The sequence below is a fragment of the Dendronephthya gigantea genome, unplaced genomic scaffold (genome assembly GCF_004324835.1).
Source record: "Dendronephthya gigantea isolate DGI-Jeju-01 unplaced genomic scaffold, DenGig_1.0 000103F, whole genome shotgun sequence".
In the NCBI taxonomy this organism is placed as follows: Eukaryota; Metazoa; Cnidaria; class Anthozoa; order Malacalcyonacea; family Nephtheidae; genus Dendronephthya; species Dendronephthya gigantea.
The window spans coordinates 625228-642715 of NW_021163113.1; the positions used below are offsets into that span (position 1 = coordinate 625228).

A 17488-nucleotide genomic window follows, 5' to 3' on the forward strand; every position below is an offset into this window, starting at 1 on the left:
ATATATAGATCAGTTCTAAATATAGGTCAGGTCAATTAATGCGTTAACAAACCGATTCGATTCTCCCCTTCCTTTGCAGGCTCTTTCCTGGCGAGCCATTTGTAACAGAGAAGATTGTCGTTTGGAAAGGATTGAACAAGTATGAATGTGAATTATTTTTGCACAAAGATCGGCCATGCCTGAAGAGGGCCTGGTACGAGCCTATATGTATCGCCTGCGGTTGATGGCATTTTTAATTTCTCATATCTTTCAGTTGTGGCGTGGCAATGGTTTGTGAGAAATACGAGAATAGAGTGACGGCCCAATCTGTTCTAGGAAACATTGTCAAGTTCGCTGAGCAACATTGCAGCATCATAGAAAAACCTTACGAAGTGGGTAACATTATATAGCTACAGTTTTTCATTTTGAGTTGGGTACAACCAGCCCCAGATGATTTTACACCTTTTCCAACAGGTGTTGTTGAAACCAGATAGATTGGAGGCAGTTCTTCATCATTTTTTACCATGTGGTCAGGTAGGCATCTTCATTTGCATTTTTAAAGCTATTGATACTCAAGAGATGATACGTATAATAAGTTGTTTTATATATATACGTCTGACTTTAACACGCATGATGCTGATTTTGTCGGTTTTGACCATAAATTTGGTAAATTAAGCTTCTCCCTAACCTTGCTGTGCCTCACTTAAACTTTAATTACATCCCTAACCTCACTTTACCCTATTATTCTTTCTTACCTCACCCCGTCTCAACATACATAAATTACATCACTCTTTGGCACTTAAACCACTTTATTCCATTACATCTACCTGACTGTTCTACCCAGGGGCGCCGGAATATGGATAATAACGGGGGCATACATTATAATCTCATGTTTTCTTCCCAGTGACTTGCCATGCATGTAAACCCAAGATTTAGGGACTGGTCATAATTTAGCAGGGGGGGTGGGGAGGTGGAAATAGTGGGGGGGTCACATATTTTTTAGCCAGAAAAAAGGGGGGTTCATAAAATGTTAGACAGTTATAAGGGGGGGGGTTGCTTATTTCTGGTTGTAATTATTTCTTTTATACATGCTTAGACTTTGAGTTGCACTGCATAAGCTTTGCTTAGAACATTAAACAAAATTAGTTATAGAATTTAAAATGAAAAGTTATATAAGTCACTGTGTTAAAATATTTATATTTTAAATAGCAGGGTCTTTCACTAGAAATAACTAACATATTATGTTTAAAACCAAATTTTAACATATGAATATGTCAAGGGTGGGTAGTATCGGAGTTGTTGGAGTTTGCAACTGTAGCGAACTACAATTTGCGAGTAACTGTATAGACTACTTTTTAAAACTGGTAGTTTGAAGTTGTCGCGAACTATATTTTCTATATTAAAAGTAGCGAAGTAGTTGATTACTTTTTCAACAACAATCGCTATTCGCCACTTTTCGATTTTTTAATATCCCTCGACTATATACTCTATAGTTCATACACTATAATACAAAACTAGTCATTTAATATACCATGTCAAATCTCGTTTGGACCCACATTTTGTTCTAGAATTCTTTGGCTCATCCGCCATTAATCCATAGTATCAGAATATATGAGCATATTATGCTTAACATTTCATATGTTTAAAACATGTGAAATCAATATAAATTACAAACACGGATACCAGGAATTTTGTTGTAGCGAAGTAGCGAATACTTCGCTACATTTTTCTAGCGATATAGCTGTACACGTAGTCAAAAGAACCAAACTACATATTTTTGACAATAGCAGTAGTTGTAGGTGACTACATTATTTTAAAATAGCAGTAGTTGTAGCGAACTACACAAAACTTGTAGTCTACCCACCCTTGGAATATATATAAGTGGACGTATATAAATTAATTTTATTACTTTATATAAACGTTGTCAGAAAAATTTTTGAAGGTGTAATTACTATTTTGAATTGACGGTGCAGATTACAGTAGTTTCTCATTTTGAAGCAGTGTTTATCAAAACGTTGACGGATGGGGGGGGGGCATTTTTACCGTCTCGAACAAGGGGAGGGGGCATGATTTTTTGTGGATAAGGCAAGACAGGGTTGCAAAATATCATTCCTTAAAATATTGAATTACACCTCCCCACCCCCCCTGCTAAATTATGACCAGTCCCTTATTTAGAGGTAATTTTCTTTTAGCTATTGTTCATGAACCACCGTGTCGTACGACAGTTTGAAAAGGAATTGAACCAAACTATCAACAATAAAGCCTAATAAGGGAGCAAAGATTGAATGAGATTGAAGATTTGGTTTAAAAACCAAGACAATGGAAAATGAAAACATGCAAGTGTATTTAAACAAAACAAGCTACAGCGACAAACTTTCCTACCTCCTTCAGGACTAATGGCACAAAAAACGCAAACAAGATATTGCCTCTTGAAATTGTCTAATGTTTCCGTATTTAATCAATCGTGAAAGCAGTTCCCAGTCCCTAATTCTTGAAAGTAAAAATTACAAAATATCGATAACACATGCCAATTATCCAGCACTCGTGCACATAAGTGTGCGGCGATTTCTGAGACATAAAATGATTAAAATCTTGATATAAAATTGTAAATCGACATAAAATATTGATTATATTTCTACTATTTTTTCGTATCTATCATTTCACAAATGAAACCATTTCCTCTTAGCGAGGTGATCCTCTTAGCGAGGAAGCACTTCTGTATATTATAAAAAGAGTTGAATTACGTTTCGAGTACAGAACTCATAAGTAAACAGAATGAAATGGCAGAAATGCAAAAATTCGGCCTGCTGGTACAGTCCACTACGTGTATCATGAAGTAGTTAAAAAATATAAAAATAAGTGAGTGGTGACAGCCGACAGGCACGTGACAATAAAGGAAAATTTCGCAAGATTCCTATGAATTAATGAATCACTGCGCGTCCACTAATGTTTTCAAAGAAAGCGGACTCGATGATACAAAGTGACGAATACACACCACTTCGACCTTCTGAGGGACTACCCCGTCTCACGAAACCTGTAGTTTTAGCGACTTTGACAGTATGTTTAGGATCATTATCGTTTGGTTTTGTCATGAGTTATCCGTCGCCGGTTCAAAAGGACTTACAGGACAAGTTAAACTGGAGTGATGAACAGTTGTCATGGTTTAGTGTACGTTTTTTGACCTAGCTGGGCGGGCATATTTATGGCTAGTGATGTTTTATGTAAGAACTGTATGGCCAGGGTCCATGGATAAATTATTATGCAGCTAAATAGTGTATACAATGTTGATTCAGTATTTAATGAAAGAAAACGACCACCTGCTGGGCATACTTAAAGAGAGCAACAGTTGAGCACAATGCGGGCGTTTTCCAGGCCTCTGGGATGGCTCCTACTGGACTTGTTAGTGGGGCAGCATAAGGGGGTGGGGGAATGTTACAGTTAAGATACATATCTATACATAAATCATAATTAATGTATGGTTGATTATTAATCTAGAACATCAGAAAATGTACCTTCCATTTTATGCCTTAAGGTTCAACATTTATACTAAAGGCATAGCCAGATTTTGGGGGAATGGGGGGGGGGAGCAGCAAGAACCTAGGTGGGGCCAGGCTGGCAATGTGAGTCAAGACAAGATTTGTTCTAAACATTCTAGGCAGGATTTTGTGCCATTAGTGATGGACAATTTTGATGGGCAAGATTTTGCATTTTTGATGGCATAATGATTCACTTCATTTTCTCAGGTGGGCCCAAAGAGAGGGCAAGGGCCCTCTAGCCCTCACCCTAGCTATGCCTCTGATATATACTTGCATAGCTGTTAAATTAATAGAAGGGGACTATATTCATATATACTGTTATGTTAGGCTGATTACTATTGAAATTTGAAAGTGAAATTGTTTCAAAAGAAATTAGCCAGGAATAGCAGCTATATACGAATATGGTCCCACTCAAATAATGTACACGTTTGATTGATGCCAGTGTATACATGTATGTCTGAGGGATGTTAATTCACATTCATTTGTTTAAATGTAAATGTTGCACCATAGCTGATGTTGCACTTTCTTATAGTCTCTACCAGCTCTTGGTGCAATGTTTGGAGCCCTCATTGGCTCGAGAACCATTGACAAGCTTGGTCGAAAGTTCAATATTATGGCCTGTTCAGTGCCTCTTGTGGCTGGTTGGATCATTATTGCAGCAGCAAAGGCTCTTTCACTTTTCTATGTGGGAAGATTCATATCTGGACTGGGTATTGGGGCCATATCGCTGACAGTTCCTGTAAGTACTATTTTCCAGGGGGCCGGTTGTATAAAACTCTTTAACTACACTTTGCATAGTTAAATCCTACTTAATTAACTCAGAAATACACAACTCTGATTGGCCAATTCTGTCCCTAACTACAGTTAAAAGTTAACTAGTCTTTTATACAACTGGACCCAGAAATCAAACTCGTGGCTGCAGAGCCAGAACTATAGATGCAATAATTGTTTCGCCTGGGGCAAAGGCAGCCCACAAATACAATGATGTGACCTTACTAACCAACATTGTTTGCTGGCTGGCTGCCTATGCCTGGGGGGGGGGGTGCATGCATACTGATCGAACAGATTTCTTTTGTAAGTGTAGTACCTTACAAATATTTTATATATGTTTATTCATATATTCAGTTCTACCCAATGGATTTCTTTTGTAACTACAATTGCAAAAATTAATTAAATTAAAACAATAAAGTTGCAGTATTGAATCCAAATTATGCATTACAAAAAAGCATTAGCTTTTAATAGGAGTGACTGCAAGAAGTAATTTCTTTCAAATATAGCTACTACAAGTGCATTTTTACTCGTAATTGGATGTTAATACTCAATGATATCGGAGAAAATGTTTAAGACAAATAACATAGTCGGAAATGTACTTACACAACTTCTATTATACTTCGTGCACCCTTTTTCTGCACATGAAAAGCAATGTTTGGTATTCGAAAATAATATCTTTCATGTCGTTATAAAAGTCAAAGATCAGTACGTTATTTATTTTACTCAAGTTTTTTTTTAAGAAAGGCGAAATTCTGCGGAAATTTTACAAACGAAGTTGACTTTGGTTTTTGGGTTTGTCCAACAAAACTTGGCAGCCATGTTGATGTTTTTCGCGGGAATTTTTAGGTTTTATAAATAAAATCACATATGCATCACTCAAACATTACTTCATCGTGATTGGCTCGTTTTATATCAAGCAACCAATAAGATAACTCTTGTTGTAAAAATTTGCACAGTTGTTTTCCGATTAATAAAGGATGGAGACAAACTGCCTTTCTTTTCTGCAAACTGAATTTTTGTAAGTCAGATCTTTCAATTTATTTATAGCTATACATCGCCGAAATTTCACCAGCCAAATACAGAGGTGCGCTGGGCAGTGCCAATCAGTTAGGGGTGACATCTGGCGGCCTGTTAGCGTATTCTTTCGGCGCAGGTTTGAATTGGCATTGGTTAGCCATTGCTGGTGCAATACCACCCACAATAGTGGCTGTGTTTATGATGGGATTTCCCGAGACACCGCGTTGGTTGATAAAGAACGGTAGAATGAATGAAGCGTGTCACGTTTTAGAATTTTTGAGAAAAACGTCTGATGAAGAATGTCGTAATGAATGCACAGAAATTCGCAACACTTTAGGTGAGTTTTGTGGTTTTAAACTTTCACGCCAATGAATAAATGATTCCATACAGCCATGAGCCATTAACTAGTTTGATTTAGAATTTTACCACATATAAACTGCAAGTAAACTTTGGGTGCAAAATGTGTAAAATTTAATCTAGGAAGTTCGCTAATTTATTGTTACCATGGATAGTTAAAAGTGATTTATTATCCATGTTATTTTTATAAATTGCAAATTAATCCATCTTTGAAAGATAGACACAGTCATACTGTACTTGGTGTATAATGTATTTTGTTCGATTTTATCGTCATAAACCCCTAAATTTTTTCTTATGTTCGTGTAGAAATCGATGAACCAATATCATTAAAAGAGTTCACGAAGCCAACGATATATCGCCCTTTTATAATATCTATCATGTTGATGGTATTTCAACAGTTCAGCGGAATTAATACTGTGGTAGCTTACGCCTCCCATATGCTTCGCGATGCAGATTTCAGCGATCCAAATTTAGCTGTAATAGCTATAGGAGCAGTACAGTTATCAGGCACAGCCACATCCTGTCTCATAGTCGATAAAGTGGGCAGACGATTGCTTCTTACGTTTCCAACCACGATAATGTGCGCAAGCATGATAGTCCTTGGTGCTTCGCGCTATTTCCAAGATTTTCCAAGCAGTGTCACCTTAATAACTTTGTGCTGTTACCTGATTGGATTTTCCTTTGGCTTGGGCCCAATCCCCTGGCTTATAATGTCCGAGATTTTTCCAACCAATGTACGTGGTGTAGCCAGCGGCATAGCGACCCAGGTGAACTGGCTTGGTGCGTTCACGGTGATGAGATTCTATGTGAACATGGAGAAGACGATGCATTCTTATGGTTGCTATTGGTTTTACGCTGCAGTCTGCCTCGTTTCAGTGATATATGTGCTTGTATTTCTGCCCGAAACGAAGGGGAAAACGTTGGAAGAAGTGGAAAAGCTTTTTGAAAAGCAAAGCGACTTAAAAACACCGGATTCATTTAGACATTACAACGGAATTCTATCTTAAATTGAAAAAATGAATTAGTTTTATATTTTAAAAAACCGTTTTTAAGATTTTTTCAGGTTGTTGAGTGCCACCTTTATAAAGGAACGCTTCTTGACCAATCATAATTCATTTTCAAATGATCATAACGTCCATTATCTTTATTACATCATGAAGTATTCGCGTAAGACGAAAATTATCAACGTGCACGTGACCAACCATAAGTAACAATTACCAAATAGTATTTCACAAGATTCATATGATTTATAGTCTGGATTTTTACTCAAATATTTGCCAACAAAACGTCTTTCAAACATATTTTCGTATGAAATTGTGAGCCGTGAATCATTGAGCATCAACAATGCTTTCAACAACAGCAGAATCGGTGATACAAAGTGGTGAATACACACCGCTTCGACCTCCCGAAAGACCATCTGCGTCGCGTCTCACGAGACCAGTGGTTTTGGCGACTTTGACAGCATGTCTAGGAGCAGTATCATTCGGTTTTGTTCTGGGATATGTATCGCCGGTTGAAAATGACTTAAAGGAAAAGTTGCATTGGAGCGACGAGGAGTTGACATGGTTTACTGTATGTTTTAGCATATTGAATTTAATTTTTATGAAATTATGTCATATGCCATATTAATAACTCTATACCTACATTTTGCTTAGTTAAATCCTAGTTAACTCAGAAATACTTAACCAAGGGCCTGTTCATATCAGATGGACCAGTTGGCTGGTTCCCTTATGCCGGTCCGCTTGATATCTTCATATTTGAGCCCATAAAGGCGAGATCTCGCTTTGTTCAGGCAGGATCTCAGCAGACCAAAGCTGGCCCTGTTCCATACGCAATTTTACAAAATATGGTAAAATAACATGTGAAGCAAGATCACACAGCACTGCCAAACAGGCCCTAACTCCGTAACTACAGTTAAAAGTTAACTAATCTTTTATATAACTGGTCCCTGGACTATTGTCATGATTTGTCTTTCATCAAGTATACTAAATAGAAGCTGGTCCCCCTCCCCAAGGAACATTTGAAATAGCCCTGTTCCAGAGGGGGGGCATCTGTTCTCAGCGAAGATATACATATGTGTGTTAAGGTTTTTGTTATGTTGGATGAAAGACTTAACCTTATTACCTGCATTTCTAATACTGCCCATGCTGATTGCTCCCTAAAATGCCTGGGAGGAGGTAGCCTTGTAATGCTGGTATCACATAAAATAGCTAACTTGATGAATTTTTATAGTCTATACAAGCACTTGGTTGTATGTTGGGAGCGTTAATTGGCCTGAAGACCATTGACAAGTTTGGTCGAAAGTTCAATATCATGGCCTGTTCAGTGCCTCTTGTTGCTGGTTGGATCATTATCGCAGCAGCAAAGGCTCTTCCACATTTCTATGTGGGAAGATTCATATCTGGATTGGGTGTTGGGGCCATATCGCTGACAGTTCCTGTAAGTACTCAACTCTGGTAGTCAAAAGTGATTTTAAGAAATAAGTTGTTTACCAGATACTGCAGTTCACAATCAGTTTGCCAACATAAACTGTATACTTATTTTGTCACTGGGGTGTTCCAAGGACAAGTAAAATGCATGCCATGGATGAGTAAAGTTATATCATGTAGTCTTTTTGTCAATTTTTCTAGCTCTACATTGCAGAAATTTCACCAGCTAAATACCGAGGTGCACTAGGCAGTGCCAACCAGTTAGGGGTCACATTTGGAGCCCTGCTGGCGTATTCCTTCGGTTCATTTTTAAATTGGCATTGGTTAGCTATTGCCGGTGCCATACCATCCACGATAATGGCCATATTTATGATTAGATTTCCGGAGACCCCTCGTTGGTTGATAAGAAATGGTAGAATAAATGACGCGTGTCACGCTTTAGAATATTTGAGACAAACAACAGATGAAGAATGCGAAGATGAATGCAAAGAAATTCGCTGTACATTAGGTGAGTCGTATTTTGTCAATTTGAAGTAGGGGGATGTGAGTATCGAATTTGCCGACAAAATAGGCGTGATCAACGGGTGTGGTTTTTGTCACACACGCCCCATCCCAGCGACGGCCCTGCCGATTCACAGAACCCTTGGCATGGGCATACGGGCCGAAAATAATTGGAGGTGCACCGTGCGACACTTTTGCCCGACAAAAACGGAAATTGCCCGATTTTCCACTTATTTTTCCTTTCTCCATATTACAACAGTGCAAGTTATTTTGTCAAAATCTAACCTTGCTCAGTGGATTTTTTTGTTAACTTGCTACACGTTCTGTCTATCAGCATTAATGCATAGCTTAGTGTAAAAGTAGCATAGCCACGCAGGAGTGTTTTACGATCAGTAACCACGGTACGACTACGTGCAGTACGCTTGTCTGCTCCTAGCTATGGTGCCTTTGGATTCCATTCTCTTTTTGTAGATTTAATCTATATTTTGATGCGTCATCATCTAGATCTTTCTTGTACTTCATGTAGACGTCGATGAACGAGTATCATTGAGGGAGTTCACGAAGCCAACGATATATCGCCCCTTTATAATATCCATCATGTTGATGGTATTTCAACAGTTTAGCGGGATTAATGCTGTCATAATGTACGCCTCTCAGATGCTTCGTGATGCAGGCCTTTCTGACGCCATTGTAGCTGAAATAGCCATTGGAGTGGTGCAGTTTGTAGGAACAGGCATAGCCTGCCTTATCATTGACAAACTTGGACGTAGAGTACTTTTGATATTCCCAACCATTCTAATGTGTGTAAGCATGGCTGTCTTGGGTGCGGCAGATTACTACGATCATTTCCCAAAGAGTGTCACCTTAATAGCTTTGTGTTGTTTCATCACTGGTTTCTCCTTCGGCTTCGGGCCAATCCCTTGGCTCATAATGTCGGAGATTTTCCCCACCAACGTACGTGGGATAGCGAGCGGTATAGCGACTCAGGTAAACTGGTTAGGCGTGTTCATTGTGACCAAATTCTATGTAAACATGAAGCATTCGATGCACCCCTATGGTATGTATTGGTTCTTCGCCGCTGTCTGCCTTGTTTCCGTGATATACGTGTTTATATTTCTGCCCGAAACGAAGGGAAAGACTTTGGAGGAAGTTCAAAGGCTATTCGCAGCTCACCGGGACTTACATGGGCCTGATTCATTTGAGAAATACGGCGGAATTCACTCTTGAAGAGAACAAAAACTATTCACTATATTTGTTGTGATCATTTGCAAATCGCCATCTTGGTTGAGTTTTCAACAGGGGTGGAAAAAATATTTTTCTTCGTGGGATTTCGGGTCAATGGCTAGTATAATTTTCTGTGAAACTTGGAATGTAACAATTATAAAATTACCAAAAACACTGTAAATAAGTTAAAATAATTTGCGACAAAATATCTTCTTGCCGCTGTATTTTCTTGTAGCCAGCCAATTATGTAATGAAACTTGAAAATAATTATAACTAGAAAAAAACGTGAAAAATGTACACAGGCGTCCATTTTGATTGTTGAATCAACCAAGATGGCGCCCGCTGATTTTGACTTCATACGGAAACAAAAAATAGGTTAAAACATAATACAAACTTTATTAGGCACTAATTCAAATAATAAGTAAATACATGTTTAAAAGATGGCTTGTTTTTATTTCGTTGACAACTTTTAAGTAATCATGTGGTAGGAAATAGCGGAAAAATTAAGACTGCGACAGTTGCCAAATAAAAACCATTTCTCGGTTGAAACAACTTAATATATCTCTTCAGATATACTTTAATAACTTTGTCTCAGTTTCAAATTTATGTCAGAGCTATAGTTCTTACAACTAACATCATCACAAAATTTCGACTAGTTTCATAAATAATAACAAAAGACCTAATTAAATAGTGCAGAATGGATTTCTATTTCGACAACCCTTCTGAGCGCTGATTGGTTAAAATATGAGCGCGTATTCACCTTGCGTGGACCCAAGACCAGTTTCCTGAGTTTTATTTTAACCCGTTTTTTCTCCCCTGGTCGCGTCTTTTTAAATTAGGCGTAAAAATATTTAAAAGGGTTAACAATAGTTTATTGCCGAGCTTTTTGCCGTTGGTTTATGTTGTGAGCTCTCTTGTGTCAAAAACATCTCAACCTCGGCGTGTTGCATGAGGGCGCCATGGTGCCTTAGCGCCTTCTCGTCTTTGAACGCGCACATCCTCGCGAGACCTCCCGCGTGGCCATTCTCGTCGCGCGCAGAACACGGTACGCAGTAATACGGATGTTGCGAATTATGCTTGCTCCAGTGATGGTCTGCCTGGTGAAGTACAGTTTGGAATCGGTGCGGGCATTTACGATTCTCGAAGCAGGCCAACGGGTAGACGACGTAAAAATGCGCTAAATAATGCTCACGTGTTTCAAAATACACCCCACAACCACAGTTGCATTTCTTGTGCGTGTTCTTCATGTGAATATCATGTTGTTCGTGGCTGGAAAACGCCTTCTTTGGACAAAAATCGCACGTTAGTACGCCCTCAGTAATGTCCTGCTCGTGAACGACTTGCATGTGAAGAATCTTTGCGCTTTTTTCACAGAAAACAGGACTTTCTGTGCTACACAGCAAACAAGTCGTTTGTTTAGCTTTGTGGGCGGCAAGTTCGTCTTCGTTCTTGAAAGGTGTATTACTCTTGGGACATAGCTTATTGTCGCAAAATATGTTATGATATTCACCGTTGTGAGCTTTCAATTCGCCTTCGTTTTCGAAAGTCTTGCAACAAATTTTGCAAAATTGAAATCCCAGTGTTTTCGGGATGTCTTCCACCTGCCCGTTGATCGTGGACATCTTAACTTTTGAACCAGCATCTTGCTGTAATATCGCAATAAGTTCGTCGTATTTTCGTTCCGTGTCTGAATCGACGACAAAATAGAATTCAACCGGTTCGAAACCGTTCTCGCTTGTTGCGTCTTCTGCTGGCTCGTCGCTTAGAAAGGCCAAATCTTTGAAATATTTTATTAAAAAAGCGGCCAAAGTTGTGTCGGAGGCATAAGGCGACGTTGTAAAAGAATCGAACAATTCTATCCACTTTGCCGTCGGTGGTCGGTTTTTCATCGGCGTGTCTTTGCGCATGAAAATTCTCAATTTGATTTCATCTAATAATTCATTCGGTAGGCTAGCCAACTCGTCCAAAATATTTCGACAATTACTTTCCCAAACTAGAAAGATTTCGATTCGCGCCATTTTGTAGTTTTATTGCTTTATCAGATAAGAGATATGTATGTGGTATAATGTAATCTGATTTTGATAACCTGGCTAATCCGGCTCGATGCACAATATGTTGTTTAAGAACAGCATGTTTTGCGAAGCCAGGCTGCGACATTGTCCAATTTTGCCTTGACGTTGAATGGAATTAGGGCTTAGTTTTGTGTAAATACGAGGTTAAAACACAATAGAATTGGTAGAGAAAAAGCAGCGCGCTGGCTTAAAAAAGCAAACAAATGCCATTTTGATTTGAAAACCCATTTTAAACAATCACGAAATGTTTTCATTAATGAATACTTTTGGAAATGGTAAAGCCAGGTGAATTGTACTTCGGCTTAGATCGGGCTCGTGTGTGAACTTAAGTCTTAACAATTAGATTATCAACGTAAGGATTTCTATATGAGATGAACTATCATACATAGAAATGAAGTAAACAAATTGTTTCAGCAATATCTCCATCCAAACGTCTCGATTTTTATGCGTTAAAAACGCATGAAAAATCGCGACGAAAGATGATTTTTTGGCTTATAGAAATGTCATAATCTATATTGTCGAAATCTAAGAAAAACGTCACAAAGTAGCTACAAAAAAATAAGCTAAGTCATTTCGAATCTCGCAAATGCATCAAATTTATTAGGTGGATTTAAGGGATTTAGTCTGTTGTTTAAGCCAATAAGAAATACAAACAAAAAATTGAATTAATTAAATAATTTATATATTATTGGGTATGCGATCCGATAACGTTATGACGGTATATGAATTTTACAGCAGACAACAAAAGGGGTATTAAAAATCTAAATGGGAATAATCCGTTATTTTTTATAAACCTTATTTGCCCCCAAACCACCTTGTTTACTGCCGATTAACCCTCGACATATATGACTTTAATACGAGTCTTGCAGGACGTGGTAGTTGTCGAGACTCGTATTAACAAAAATATCTTCACTTTACAAGTGAAAAATATTCATTTCTCTTTATTTTCACCCTGCAGAAGACGAAGGACATTTTCGTAAACCACAAACGTTATGCAGCACGCTGGTGTCACCCTATTAATAAAGAAATGCAAAATACAGGGTGTCCCAAAAAAAAACGAAAACTATTGAAATCACCCATAACAATGTAATTGTTAGAGTTTGAATGCCTAAGCACTCTGTTGGGACCCACATGTGTGTAAATGTTTACCATACTCATTTTATGCATGCATACGATGCAGTAAAATTTGCTTGTTCGCAAAAATGATATTTATTTGCAATATTTACAATTTACAAATATGGATAACATTATTTAAATGTGCATCTCTCAAGGACCACAACCTTCGACATGTCCCCTTTCTCTAGCAACACAAAGCATTTAGCATTTTATAAGTTGCATTAAATCCCCACGGGCTGAAATTCGTGAACACGGCATTCAAATTTTAACAATGAGTGATTTCAATAGTTTTCGTTTTTTTTGGGACACCCTGTATATTGTTTCATAATATAAGAGCAATAATAATAAAGCAATTATAGGGCAGTGCAAAAAAAAACTTGATCGTGGTGCATAAAAAATTTCTCGACAATAGTTTCCACATGTATATTAATGGACCCTGAAATGTTATTCAGTGGATGTCTATAACCTTGAATGAAGAACACACCTAAGAAGATTAGGAAAGAGGCCTTTGTAAAATCCAAGCGGTCCTTCCAACCTGAAATGAAAATATTATAAATGAACATCATTTTCATTAAATCCTGCTAGTCGAAACAACCATTTTTTTCAAATCTCCTGTTTAGTGTCGTGATAATTAACACAAAACACTAAAAACAATTGTCCACTCATTAAGGGCTGTTTATATGGTAGCCGGGCTGGCTCAGTCAGGTTTGATGACGATACCAATTTATCAAAAATACGAATTACCACATAGGATGTGGCCTTATATGTTTGCGCTATTTTTCATACTATACTACTTGCATTACCTCCATGTTTTCTTAATAACATCGACTGCTCCGTTATATCGCCCAATGTTATATTGATCCTATAGGAAAGATAGTAATCTTGATTATTGCCCCAGCCACTGAAAGAGAGAGAGTTCTTATAACGACGGAATTTTTAACCCTGATAGGGGTTTGTATAAGCTTGATATTCTAGGGTGGTGCTGATGCGATGCACAAATCACAATCTGCAGTTCATCAAAGACACCCCACACCCACCTGCAGTCGTGTACGGACAACTTGGTAAGGATATGTTGTACCGCTTGCAAAAATTTTCGATAATGCCGCCATCACCACATACTCCACTGAACTCTAAAAATACATTGTATCGCCATGAGTCTGTTTTCCACAATGGAAAGGAAAATTTAATTGAAAATTCAATTCAGGCAATGTGATCGTCTACGGAATGGTAAAAATGCTAATGGCAACCATTCACAGTGGGTTGGTATCAAGTTAAACTGGCGAAAAGTAGTTCCTGGACTCGTACCAATTTCTGGTCAACAGGTGTCCCAAAGTAGGAACTGCGTAATTTCTTTAATTCTTCGTAAGCCATAAACTGCAGAGCACCATGGGATACTCCAAATAAGCCTGGAAGATAGCCCTGAAATTTAAAAATGAGACATGGCTAATGGAACAGGAGAATACATTTGAGAAAACATTTGTTTTGCTACCAAATGATGCGGATTCAGTAGAATTGCGCATTCAGAATTGAATCTCAGGTGCATGGAGAATACAGTGGTCTGTATGATCTTTACTTTAATTCCTAATAACTGTACAACAGTACGTTGTACCTTATATAATCCTTTGATCCCTTCCTGTTTCCACGTCTTTGACAATGTATCTTAATAGAGAGTTTATAGTTTTCTCAGATACCAGTTATAGAACGTAATGGTTTAGGAGTGCATCAAGCATTGTGTATTAGTGAAATTATCAATGTCTGTATTTCTAGGATGGAATGTAAATTTTCTAGGGAGGGGCAGGTATGAATGCTTACTATGACCAGGTATGTTTAAATCGATCAAACCTAAGACCTTTGCTTTGCCAGTCCATTGCTCCACAAACTGGGTAATGAGCTATTGGATAGGTTCATTAGCTCTGTTGTTGGTCGTGACAATTTTTGTATGTTATATGTATGTGTGTTATCCATATGTTTGTAATTAAATTTTCCTTTGTCAAACAGAAATAAACTAAAGTCTGGTGGAAATTTGCAATTTATATTCTTATTATATTTTTATATATTTATATTCTGTACTATAATTTTCAACCTAATTCTGCCTAGTTGATCTCCACTCAAATGAGTATTTTGCATATTTTTATGAGAATAACAACAATGACTATTACCACACTCAACATTCACCATTAGTTCGATACACTTGGCTATAGTGCAGCTTCCTACCTAACATTCCATTATATTTTGTGGATTTTACAGCAAGATTTGAAGACTCTGATTGAACAATCAATCTTGTCTTGGCAACCCAGATTGGATTTGTTAAAGTCAGAGTGCCAATACCTTAAACATGAAATATCAAAAATTTCAAACTGCTTCCATAATCAATTAATTCTTTATCTGATTCAAGAAGGTTCAACCACTAACCTGTTAACATGCCAACAGTCAGATGTTCTTTTGCGGATAAGGTAGTCCTAGTATCACCTTTTATGTAATCTTTTAAAATATTGAAACTAGAAGTAAGATTATAAAATTGGTTGGTGATGCATAATGGGTTTTTTTTCAATAATGGGTATAATACTTTTCGAATCTACTTTCTGGTTTTATTTAGCATTCTATTATGAATGCCCTAGATGTTATAACAATCTGATACTTCAGACGTTGTGTATTGCTTAAGGCGCACATTTTAATTTTCAGCATAAAGTTGCTAATTAAATTCCATAGGTGAATTGATAAAAATTACGAAGGATTAGATTTTATAAGTATATATTCTAAACAGTTTCAACAAACCCAAAGAAGTACAGTCCCCAGGCAAGTCCAGCTCCCCATATGTTTGGTACTGCACCCTGCAAACAATAGAGATAAATCAAACTGATCTAGCATGTGTCCACAAATTCAAATCATTCTTAATCAATGAGATACCTGGTACAAACCCTTCCATCCACTCTCATTCAAAATACTTTTAAATGCATGACGCAGACCGTTGTATGACTTATGAGGGTCTGCATTTGTTCCATCATGTGCTGCAGAAATCAGTGATTAACAGTAGAGTTAACAAGAAAACTTGTGCTTGGCACAATATATTATAACTGCATGGTACAGTTATAGCCAGTACCTTGTGTATTTACATGCAGCCATGTTACGGTGTTTTGGGCAGGAAGAGACCAACTAGTTTTTAACCTGTAATCCAGGTTAGTTGGCTGATATTGGCAAGCAATTCCTTGCACTTGCAGAAATTACAGATTTTCTCATGGACATACCAGCTAGCATACGGGCCATAAATGTCATATACACTATTAATTTTCTGAAATTTCCAAAGCTTATTTGCAGGCAGGTATTGCAGTCTGGGTAGTATGTATTCAGGCCATAAAGAAATGTATTGGTAAGGGAACAGACTAGCTATCAGACATCCTTGATCATTTTATAGCCACAACGCAGCCATTGCATAATTATTAATATGCCTTAGTAAGATAGCCTAACTTCATGAATGAATGACTCAGCAATGTGATTGCTTGATTTCATATATTACATGCTAAAAAATTTCACCATGAGCTGATCTCATGTATTTCTCTGCACGGTCATATAAGCAACATGATAGATTTTCATCAAACCTTGAAGCCGAACTTTGATAACATCTAACGGATGCAAAACAAGGGTAGCACTCACTCCTCCAGATACACCAGAAACCAAATGTTCATATTTAACATGTCGAAAGAAACCTTTAAAAGTGTGTCCAGCATTACTGGCACTTCTTTGATGGTTTGTCATACAGGAAGCTATTATTCCTCTTTAATTTGATGTTTATTATTCCGCATTATTTACGTTCATTTGTGTAACATTTTGTTACACTGTCACTGTCTTGAATTACACGATTGTTTATGATGCAATAGAATATTGGTGACGTTACAATTCTATTTACACAAAGTTTGCTTCAGAGCGACAATAGCCTGTGGGCTCAGAATCTAATTTTTTTCTCTTCCACTTTCAAATTTTTACTTCCAGACACTGCTTCCAGAGTCCAGACTCCAGTTTGTTTTTAAATAAAGAAGGGAAAGAAGGGCATTTTAGCGTCATAAAATTTTTTATGTAAAACTAAAAAGCCATTTAAAAACCAAGGAGCATGAACCGTTTCGATGCAATTTTGACCGGTAATGATTAAACCAGAGAAACAGGAACCTAAACAAGCCTGAAATTTTAACTAAATTGCAATACAAATTGAAATATGGAAGAAATATGGAAGCGAATTGGACACTTGTGCGACACTTTTTTCCAACTTCATTTCTTCTTATAATTTTCTTCGAAATTATTTTCTAATTTCCATAATTTCTATACTGCAAAAGGCATACTCAAAATATATCCATCACAGGAAATGAGAAAATTGGTCTCGCTATTGCATATAATAAAAAATAAAAAATAAAAAATAATTCAATAGATTTTGAATTTGTTTCCCGCCGTATTTTTCGGTTTAACGACAAAAGCGCGCATTTCTTTTCGCAGTAAA

The 17488-nt window shown here is 37.4% G+C and overlaps 4 protein-coding genes across 4 annotated transcripts; 2 read left to right on the forward strand and 2 right to left on the reverse strand.

The window, feature by feature from the left end:
* The first annotated feature begins 2912 nt into the window (after nucleotides 1–2912).
* Nucleotides 2913–6738, forward strand: LOC114534611 (solute carrier family 2, facilitated glucose transporter member 8-like). The gene is made up of 4 exons (XM_028556073.1): nucleotides 2913–3147; nucleotides 4048–4254; nucleotides 5334–5640; nucleotides 5967–6738. Exons 1-4 carry the CDS (start codon nucleotides 2926–2928, stop codon nucleotides 6665–6667), a joined length of 1437 nt encoding a protein of 478 aa, XP_028411874.1. The 5' UTR covers nucleotides 2913–2925; the 3' UTR covers nucleotides 6668–6738.
* A 126-nt stretch (nucleotides 6739–6864) lies between these two features.
* On the forward strand, nucleotides 6865–10271 carry LOC114534610 (solute carrier family 2, facilitated glucose transporter member 8-like). Its single transcript, XM_028556072.1, has 4 exons — nucleotides 6865–7232; nucleotides 7893–8099; nucleotides 8291–8597; nucleotides 9117–10271. Exons 1-4 carry the CDS (start codon nucleotides 7005–7007, stop codon nucleotides 9815–9817), a joined length of 1443 nt encoding a protein of 480 aa, XP_028411873.1. The 5' UTR covers nucleotides 6865–7004; the 3' UTR covers nucleotides 9818–10271.
* A 227-nt stretch (nucleotides 10272–10498) lies between these two features.
* On the reverse strand, nucleotides 10499–11889 carry LOC114534622. Its single transcript, XM_028556090.1, has one exon. The coding sequence runs from the start codon at nucleotides 11830–11832 to the stop codon at nucleotides 10675–10677; it is 1158 nt and encodes a 385-aa protein (XP_028411891.1). The 5' UTR covers nucleotides 11833–11889; the 3' UTR covers nucleotides 10499–10674.
* Nucleotides 11890–12482: 593 nt separating this feature from the next.
* On the reverse strand, nucleotides 12483–16851 carry LOC114534608 (mitochondrial folate transporter/carrier-like). The gene is made up of 11 exons (XM_028556070.1): nucleotides 16599–16851; nucleotides 15910–16010; nucleotides 15778–15833; nucleotides 15415–15500; nucleotides 15217–15330; nucleotides 14612–14661; nucleotides 14308–14421; nucleotides 14040–14132; nucleotides 13806–13864; nucleotides 13487–13537; nucleotides 12483–12899 (listed from the first exon to the last, which is right to left on the reverse strand). The coding sequence occupies exons 1-11, from the start codon at nucleotides 16753–16755 to the stop codon at nucleotides 12818–12820; spliced, it is 963 nt and encodes a 320-aa protein (XP_028411871.1). The 5' UTR covers nucleotides 16756–16851; the 3' UTR covers nucleotides 12483–12817.
* Between the last annotated feature and the right edge of the window lie 637 nt (nucleotides 16852–17488).

What these genes read in the sequence shown, in the direction of transcription:
- LOC114534611 (XM_028556073.1), top strand. Translation starts at nt 2,926, where the DNA reads ATGTTTTCAAAGAAAGCGGACTCGATGATACAAAGTGACGAATACACA. An exon ending in AACAGTTGTCATGGTTTAGT is followed by an intron (nt 3,148 to 4,047) that starts GTACGTTTTTTG and finishes ACTTTCTTATAG; the next exon opens with TCTCTACCAGCTCTTGGTGC. An exon ending in AGAAATTCGCAACACTTTAG is followed by an intron (nt 5,641 to 5,966) that starts GTGAGTTTTGTG and finishes ATGTTCGTGTAG; the next exon opens with AAATCGATGAACCAATATCA.
- LOC114534610 (XM_028556072.1), top strand. Translation starts at nt 7,005, where the DNA reads ATGCTTTCAACAACAGCAGAATCGGTGATACAAAGTGGTGAATACACA. An exon ending in AGGAGTTGACATGGTTTACT is followed by an intron (nt 7,233 to 7,892) that starts GTATGTTTTAGC and finishes GAATTTTTATAG; the next exon opens with TCTATACAAGCACTTGGTTG. An exon ending in CCATATCGCTGACAGTTCCT is followed by an intron (nt 8,100 to 8,290) that starts GTAAGTACTCAA and finishes CAATTTTTCTAG; the next exon opens with CTCTACATTGCAGAAATTTC.
- LOC114534622 (XM_028556090.1), bottom strand. Translation starts at nt 11,832, where the DNA reads ATGGCGCGAATCGAAATCTTTCTAGTTTGGGAAAGTAATTGTCGAAAT.
- LOC114534608 (XM_028556070.1), bottom strand. Translation starts at nt 16,755, where the DNA reads ATGACAAACCATCAAAGAAGTGCCAGTAATGCTGGACACACTTTTAAA. An exon ending in TATCAAAGTTCGGCTTCAAG is followed by an intron (nt 16,011 to 16,598) that starts GTTTGATGAAAA and finishes TGATTTCTGCAG; the next exon opens with CACATGATGGAACAAATGCA. An exon ending in GATGGAAGGGTTTGTACCAG is followed by an intron (nt 15,834 to 15,909) that starts GTATCTCATTGA and finishes TATTGTTTGCAG; the next exon opens with GGTGCAGTACCAAACATATG.